Source organism: Echinops telfairi, unplaced genomic scaffold, assembly GCF_000313985.2.
Source record: "Echinops telfairi isolate 266 unplaced genomic scaffold, ASM31398v2 ScPeMD7_10;HRSCAF=50, whole genome shotgun sequence".
NCBI classification, from domain to species: Eukaryota; Metazoa; Chordata; class Mammalia; order Afrosoricida; family Tenrecidae; genus Echinops; species Echinops telfairi.
The window spans coordinates 1,135,405-1,144,170 of NW_022103907.1; the positions used below are offsets into that span (position 1 = coordinate 1,135,405).

Genomic DNA, 8,766 nt, shown 5'->3' on the forward strand with positions numbered 1-8,766 from the left:
CAGGACAGATGATCCCTTCAGGACCAGTGGTGAGAGTGACCATACCGGGAGGGTGCAGGGAAGGTGGGTTAGAAAGGGAGAACTGATTACAAAGATCTACATATAACCTTCTCCCTGGGGGATGGACAACAAAAAAGTGGGTTAAGGGAGATGTCGGACAGTATAAACTATGACAAGATAATAATTTATAAATTATCAAGGGTTCATGAGGGAGGAGGGAGTGGGGATGAAGGGGGGGAAAATGAGCTGATCCCAAGGGCTCAAGTAGAAAGCAAATATTTTGAGAATGATGATGGCAACAGATGTACAGATGTGCTTGACATAATGGATGCATGTATGGATAGTGATAAGAGTTGTATGAGCCCCCAATAAAAGGACTTTATTTTTAATGTGAAAAAAAAAGACCCAGATCCTCAAACTGGACCAGTAAGGCACAGGAACAATTGTGAGGGTAGCACAGGGCCGGACACTATTGCATTCTGTTGTGCATGGAGTCGCTATGGATCAGAACTGCCTAGATGGCATCTAACAACACCAACACCACTTAAGCACGGTGTTCCGATTAAGTGCCTTTAGTCCAGAGGAAGAAGAATCCAGGAGTGGATCAGGCAGCAGCTGCAGCTTCATGCGAAGTTGGGGAAGAACTGGAAACTCATGTAAACAACCCGTCACTGGCCGCATGCTAATCAGGCATTTGATGGGAGTTGGAGGTCACCAGTGAAATAGAAGGGTGGCAGGAACTGGAGCTCCGTCCGCTCCACCACACGGGGCGGCTTGCTGAGTCTGTGACTAAGCCTTGGGCCACTTGGTATGAAATACACGTAACTTCATTCCAAGCATCCCGTGAATGGAGAACACCCTGCCTCTGGTTGATGGCCTGTCCTTGGAGAAACCTCCGCTGGTGGGCTGGGCGTCGTGGCTGTTCTCGATATCTAGGGGCTAGAAGAGTAGGCTTGGATCAAGGAGGGAGGCAAAAGAGGAAGACATGAATAAATACAGTCTGTCTTCAATATTGGAATTTGTTAACATAGAAACCGTTCTTTCCCTACAGCCTGCATGGCACACAATTTCAAGTCATGAAAGGAAGTGAAATCTTAGATTGTCTCTTCGGGTTCGGTTGAGGATCATTAAACTAATTAGAATTTGGAATTAGACTGGACAAGGAGGGATCTTTTACTGAACCTGTCAGTGGAATTTTACCTGACCACTGGGCAGAGAACTTTCCCACTTTCTAAATGTTTCCAGCTCGAGCAAGGGTGGTTTCTAAGGCTCTTTTGCAAGAGAATGTCCTCCTTTGTAGATTAGAGAGAGTCCTACGTTGGGAGACATGAGGTGGCCATGGGGCTGAGCACCTAGCACATACTGAGCGAGGGACTCTTCTTCCTGACTTAGCAGAAAAGGAAATGATTCTCTTTTGCTTTCAAATCCCGGATTTGGAGAGGAGACCCAATCCGTGGGGAATTTACATTTTCTCAGGAATCTGCAGAAGTCCGACATGCAGCGGATACCTCATCGTTTTATGGATCTACCCTAGGAAAGATGGGGCTGCTATTTGTAAAGTGGATGTATTGATTCTCTTCCTCTCCCTCCCCCTCCATGCCTTCCTCCCTCTTTCCCTCCCTACAGTTCAGGCGGTGATGACTCCCTGAAAAATGTGACCACATTACCTAGTAAGTAACCACAGGGGCTTGAATCTGTCCACAATTCCGTCCGAGTCCTAAGCTCCCAGAGCGCCCCTCACAGCTAAAATGACCAAATGCATCTCTCCCGTGAGCTGCCATTGAAGACTGAAGTCAGGAGAGGGATCCATGGACATCCCAGGGGTGGGGGTAAGGTTTGTGATGGTGGAAAGGGTATTGCAATTCAGATCAGAAGACCCAGGTTTAAGTTCTGGCCTTCCTACCTGCTTACCAGATAATTAGGACAAATAACTTCGGGTTCGGAGCCTCAGATGGCCTCAACTGTAAAAGGCTGTCGCGGCTGACCCAAGGAATTTTAGAGACAAAAAATTCGCTGGACTATGAATTGTAAATTGGGGGTCCGGGATGTGGAAGGCAAGGGGTGGGGTGGAACTCGTGCTGCAGTGGCCCAAGCCACCCTTGGGTGACCTATTCTTTACTTGGGGAGGGTCCCAACTCCCCGTGCTGCCTCTGCTGCCCAGACACTCCTCAGGACCCCACAGGAGCAGAAAAGACACCCTGGCCCTCTAGCCCGAGCTCTCTGTGGCCTGTTCACCCGCTTCTCTTCCAGATATCCTCCGGGAGTTTAATCCAAGTCTCACAGGCTACGCCGTGGGCACCGGTGATGCTAATGAAACAAATGCATTCCTCAATCAGGCTGTTCCTGGAGCAAAGACTAGGTATGGCATCTGGGGAAGGGGCTTTTGGAAGGGGAGAGGGAGGCACACAGCCCCCTTTGGGACCCTTAAGCTGACTTGGGTGTGCTTCTCCCAAGGGGATGTTCATCCATCAGCAGGAATGACTTGGGGGAATCTCAGCAGTTCTCTCGCCTCGCCGTTCCTGTGACCGGGAGGGCAACAAGAGACACAGCAGCCGGGGCTAGAGCAAGGCCCCCCGAGGCTGCACTCCAGGTCTTACTTCATGGGCAGCATGCTCTAGTCATTAGGCTCACCAGCCAGTCTTATCTAGGTTTTGGAAGATTGCCATGAGAGCACAGTGCTAGAGAGAGGCACTCCCTCAGTCTTGCAAGTGGCAAGGGCTACAAATGATGCTGGGGTTTTTGTTGTTGTTGTTGTTGTTGTGATGTGCCTGTCAAGTCCATTCTGACTGACAACAGAAGGCACACTGCCTGGCCCTTTGCCACCCTCACAGTTGTTCTTATGTCGCAGTCCCTTGTTGAGAGGCCCCTCCCCTTCCCTGCCCCTTCACTTTACCAAGCAGGATGCCCTTCTCCATGGGCTGGTCTCTCCGGATAAGACATCCAAAGTACGTGTGATGAAGTCTCGCCATCCTCACTTCCAGAAGCATTTTGGCTCTATTTCTTCCCAAATTGTTTGTTCTTCTGGCAGCCCATGGTACTTTCGGTATTCTTCACCGGCAGCATCATTCAAATGTATCGACTCTTCCTTGGGCCAACTTGTTCCATGTCCAACCTGAACATGCAGATGAGGTGACTGAAAATACTGTGGCCGGGGTCCGTCGCACCTGAGTCCTCAAAGTGACATCCTTGCTTTTCAACACTTTCAGGGGGCCTTGTACAGCAGAGTTGCCTACTGCAATATGTGGTTTGATTTCTTGACTGCTGCCTCGATTAGCATTGATGGTGGGTCCAAGCAAGATAACAATTCTCAACAACCTCAATCTTTTCTCAGTGTATGGTGATGTTAGTGTAAGAACATCCGTTTTCTTTACATTGAATTGTAATCAGTATTGAAGGCTGCAATCTTGGATCGCCATCAGCAATTGAAGCAAGCAAGGTTGTGCCATCTATATATCAGCGCTTGTTTCTAAAACTTCCTTAGATCCCGAGGCAGGGTTTTCCTCCTACACTCCTGCTTCTCCGATTGTTTTCCCAGCATACAGATTGAATAGACTGGTGGGAAGATACAACACTGATTCACACCTTTCCTGATAGTAAAGCCCTCAGTAGTCCCATGCTCTGCTTGAAAGATTGCCTTTTGCTCTGTGCACAGGTGCTGCACGTGCAATGTAGTGTTCAGTGATTCCCATTATTCTCAATGCGATCGATAGTTAGCTATGATCCACACAGTCAAATGCCGTTTTGTAGTCAATAAAACACAAGCAAACATCTTTCTGGTATTCCGTGCTCTCGGACAAGATACGTTTGACATCAGCAATGATATCTTTTCTTCCATTTCTCTTCTGAATCCATCTTGAATTTCTGGCAGTTTCCTGTCTATATAACGCTGCAACAGCTGTTGGATGATCTTCAGCTAACCTCTACTTGCAGGTGATATCAATGACATTGTTCAATGGCTTATATGTTCTGTGGGGTCACTTCTTCGAATGAGTATAAATAAGGACCTCTTCCAATCAATTGGGCAAGTAGCTGTCTTCCAGATTTCTTGGCATAGGTAAATAAGTGCTTCCAATCCTTCATAGGTGTGACAAAACATTTCAATTGGTATCTCATCAATTCCTGTAGCCTTGTTTTTCACCAATGCCTGTATCACACCTTGGCTTTCTTTCAGTACCATTGATTTTTAATCATATGCTAACTCTGGAAATGGTTGAATGACCACACATTCTTTTTAGCACAGTGATTCTGTGTATTAGTTCCATTTTATTTTGATGCCAACTGCATGATTCAATATTGTGTCCAAAGAATCTTTCAATAGTAGACCCCAAGGCTTGATTTTTTTCCCCTTCAGTTCTTGCAGCTTAAGATAGGTTGTGCATGTTCTTCTTTTCCCAAGTCCAGGCCTTCGCACACTGTGCTATACTACTTTACTCTGTCTTCTGGGGCTGCCCTTGAAACTTTCTGTTCAGTTCTTTTAATTTCATCAGTTCTTCCCTTTGTTTTAGCTACTCTACCCTGAAGGGTATGTTTCAAGGTCTCTTTGACATCCACTTTGATCTCTCCTGTCTTTTAAATAATGTTTGCTCTCTTCATGTGTGATGTTCCTAATGTCATTATACAGCTCATCTGATCTCCAGTCATTAGTGTTTACTGATTCAAATACATTCTTAGATCTTCTCAAAATTCAGGTGGTATAGACTCAAGGTAGTATTTTCACTCTCATGGACTTATTTTAATTTTCTTCAACTTCAGCCTCAATTTTACATAGGAGCAATGGACACTCTGTTCCACAGTCAGGTCCTGGCCCTGTTTTGACTGATATTGAGCATCTCCGTAGTCTCGTCCCCAGATGTAGGCTATTTGATCCCTGTGTATTCCATCTGGCCTGACCCAAGTGTGTAGTTACCGTTCATGTTGTTGAAGAAAAGGTATTTGCATCTAAAAATTCTATCATGTGATCTCCAGGTTAATCCATATTACCAAGGTCATATTTTCCAACTATTCTGCCTTCTTCTTCCTTTACAATTTTCCCAGTCCAATCACCAATAATTAGGAATACATTTTGAGTGCTTGTTTGATCAATTTCATACTGGAGAAGTTGATAGGCTTCAATTTCATTATCGCTGACTTTAGTGGTTGAATAATATTTGTATTAACTGGATTTCTTATTACGAATAAAAGTATTGTCCTCTCACAGACAGCACTTCAAGATACATTTTGAAGTGTCCTTTTGGATGATGAATTGTGTGCTGTTCCTCTTGATTTTGTCATTCCTGCCATAGCAAGCGGTCTGATTTTCTGATTTAATATGTCCATTTCAGCTCACTAATGCATAGAATATTGACCTTTATGTGTGTCCCTGAATTCTTGATGACTCCCACTTTTCCCAGATTCATACTCAGTAAATTCCATGTTCCAATTGAGATAGCTGTAGCTGTTTCTTCTTACTCTGAGTCATGCCCCATCAGCAAATGAAGATCCCAAAGCCTTTTATCATTACACTCAACTCTACTCCGAGGGAGCAACACTTCCTCAGTTGTATTTTGAGTGCCTTCCAGCCTGTACATAGGACAACATTCCACTGCGATGCATAAGGCTTCCCGTGGATAATCAGAAGTGGGCAGGCTATTTATTCCTCCTTCGTCGTAGCCTGTTCTGAATCCGGAAGGTCTGAGTAAACCTGTTCACCTTGAATGACCCTACTGCTACTTGAAATACTGGTGATGTAGCTTCCAGTATCACAGCAATACACAAGCCACCACAGTACGGCAAACGGAAAGCCTAGGGATAGCTCAAAAGATGAAGGGGCCCTAAACCCTAGAGCACTCGCGGCGGCATGTCCCATCCTTCACCCATGAATGGAACTAACAATGAATGTAGTGAAGGTCCATTGGAGGGGGGCGGGCTGGGGGCACTCTGTTTACATCAGCAGTTTTAGTTACTAGTCCGTTTCTCTGAATCGGAAAACACTTGATGGAGTTTTTTTAAGTGAGTGTGTGAGCTTCAGAATCTCAGGGAAGCAAAACGAAATTAGAAGTGTGCTTTCAGAGGTCTGGGCTGAGGCTATTTATGCAAGCCCTCAGAAGAGACGCGGGGTTCCTGGCCTGGGACCCTAAGGCAATAGTGTGTGGAGTCCCAGCAGCGAGACTAGGGGCAGCAGACGTGTGTGCAGCACCCGTTAGAGCAAGCACAGATGGGCCTCCCCGAGCTTATTTGTCACAGTGATGCTGCAGAGAGGCCAGCCTCGCCAGAGGCTCTGCCGCAGGCTCCTGCAGCCGGTGATGCGGCCCCCTGCTCACGTCCCTGGGAGGACCACTCTGGGTTCGGTGGCTCAGCCCCAACGGCACTGCTTTCTTCTCTTCTCAGGGACCTCGTGGACCAAGCCCACGCTCTAGTGCAGAGGATGAAAGCGGACACGGTGAGTCAGCGTTACTCGTGTCGATGAAAACTCAGTCTAGCCCCCTGGGTTGGTCCCCAAGTGAAATGCCGAGATTCGGTGGTGCACAATGACGTCTCTCAAATGCCTTCCCCTCTGAGGTTCCACGTCTGGCCTTCCAAGGGGGCACGGGCGTGTGGTGGGGGTTTGAGTGGATGAGAGCCGGAGGCTTCGCTGTGTGTCGCCTGGAGTCACAGGTCTCCTCTCCCCGCTGTGTAGAGAGTGGATTTCCAGCGCCACTGGAAGGTCATCACCGTGCTGATTGGAAGCGCCGATCTCTGTGACTACTGCACGGACTCGGTGAGCGGGGAGGGGCGTGCCTACTCCTTGCGCCTGATTTAACACAGGAACGATCCGCGCTCAGAACAGTGCCTGCAACAATCCTGGGATCGTTCAACTGCGCCTAGGAGAGAGAGCGAGAGCGAGAGCGAGCGCATAAACACACCTTATGCCACAATCCTGGGGTTTGGGGGTCCCTCTTTGGGTCTCTGGTGCCATGAGGAAGCATGTACGCGGTGCCCCCAGACCCCCAGGAATCCAGAACGAGAAGAAGCAGGACCCTCTCCTTTCTGCTCCTGAGCTAAAGCTCTGGCTGGAAGGTCTAATCTTCTGGCTGGCCCAGTTTGAACAACTTGGAATTGTCAAAGGTTTATCTCAGGGGGTCTCAGCTGGCGGCCAGGGGAGCGCAGTGCTCAGAGCTAGAGTCAGAAGAGAAACCTGTGTGCACTGTTCCGCTGCCCATCTACCCTAACCAGCTCCTCCCTTTGTGCCCCCACCCCCTGTCTCTTCCAGAAGACGTATTCCGCAGCCAACTTTACTGCACATCTCCGCAAAGCCTTGGACGTCTTGCACAGAGAGGTGGGTGGGAGGCTCCCACAACCTGGCATAGCTCAAGCCTGCCAGCTGTGTGGGGGAACCAGGTGGAAGTAGCTCCTCCCTGGAAGGAGAGGGCAAGGGCCTGCTCTCCACCCCTCTCCAGAGGTTGGGGCCACCCTGAGGAATAGAGTCCAGAGGGACCTCAGCTGGAAGAAGGAAGGCTGTGTGTGCTCTAATGGGCACCCCACTCACGTCAGGACAGTCCTGGTGGTGGGAGCTGCTTGGGGTGCCTCTCAGTTGGCCCCAGGCTGGGACCTGTGTCCAAGCCTTGGAGAGGGCCTAGCGCGGTGCTTCCCAAAGCGGTGATGCTGCCCAGTGGGGGCCCTGCAAAGATGCAGGGGGGCTGCAAAACCAGGCAGGTGGACTTTATCCTGGATATGGGCTGTGGTACAAAGGTTTCAACTGCCAACAGGTGGGGGCTGAGTACTTTTCTTCCTGTTTTCCTGAAAAGGGGGCAACACACCAGATGAGTTTGGAAACCTACGGTCTAGGGCATGAGTGGGGAGCATCTGGCCCCAAATGATCGACACCAGCTAAAGTCACAGAGTCACTCAAGACAGGCATTTCTAGCCATCGCATTAGTGGTCAATGAATTACATGATTGACCAAATGACCGACTGACTTTTGAGTGGATAATTTTGTATGGCCCACTAATGAGAAGATAAATACCCACATGGTCCTTGCAGAAACGAGGTTCCCCACCCCTGGTCTTAAGCAAGGCCCTCACTAGACTGATCCCCAGCAGCCTGCCCTCTCCTTGTCCCGTGACAAGGGCCCCCTGCTTCAGCCACCCAGGAGGGCACACTACCTGCCAGGTGCCTCTGCGGTGGTTGAGTCCCCAGGAGTGCTCAAAGGAGTTTGGCCAGATGCCCTGGAAGGGGATGGGCAGGTTTCCAGTCTCCCAATTTAAATTCAGCATGCTGGGGGTAAGGGATGGGGCCTCACTAAATGATGGCTGAGCTGCGCGGAACTCCCAGGGTTTAGACTCGTGTCACCCAGCTGTCCCACGTGGGTGGCCCTCGTACAGTTGTGTGGTGCACAGCCTGCAGAGCCCTCCCCATAACTACCCTCTGGGCCACTGAGTTGGAGTTCTAAAGCCCCCCAACCCGTTCCCACTTCTCAGCTCACCAAGGCAGCTGGAGGAAGCAGCCCCAGGCCTCCTCCCTCATCTCTGGTCTTGCTCGTAGGTGCCCAGAGCCCTGGTCAACCTCGTGGACTTCATGAGCCCAAGTGTCATTCGCCAGGTGTTCCTGAAGAACCAGGACAAGTGCCCAGTGCAGCAGGCCAGGTAGGCAGGTGCTGGCACCTGGGAGACATGTGTTCACCCTGGTCTCACTCACAGGTGCCAGGGACTCCTCAGAGCCTTCCTGTCTTGTCTCTCCATGTATCCAAGTCTCTAGAGGGGCACTTGCACCAGGACACCCCTTCCTAGAGCTCAGAGCCATGACCCTGTT

General features: G+C 49.4%; 1 protein-coding gene across 3 annotated transcripts in view; it reads left to right on the top strand.

Moving 5' to 3' along the window:
- The window catches only part of LOC101654748 (phospholipase B1, membrane-associated), a 71,212-nt gene that overhangs the window by 52,365 nt on the left and 10,081 nt on the right, over positions 1 to 8,766 (top strand). For all 3 annotated transcript variants that reach the window (XM_045287049.1, XM_045287050.1, XM_045287048.1), the window contains exons 23-28: positions 1,627 to 1,670; positions 2,251 to 2,359; positions 6,367 to 6,418; positions 6,656 to 6,736; positions 7,229 to 7,294; positions 8,500 to 8,600. In XM_045287049.1, the coding sequence (XP_045142984.1) occupies positions 1,627 to 1,670; positions 2,251 to 2,359; positions 6,367 to 6,418; positions 6,656 to 6,736; positions 7,229 to 7,294; positions 8,500 to 8,600 (453 nt within the window). The remainder of the gene's footprint in view (positions 1 to 1,626; positions 1,671 to 2,250; positions 2,360 to 6,366; positions 6,419 to 6,655; positions 6,737 to 7,228; positions 7,295 to 8,499; positions 8,601 to 8,766) is intronic.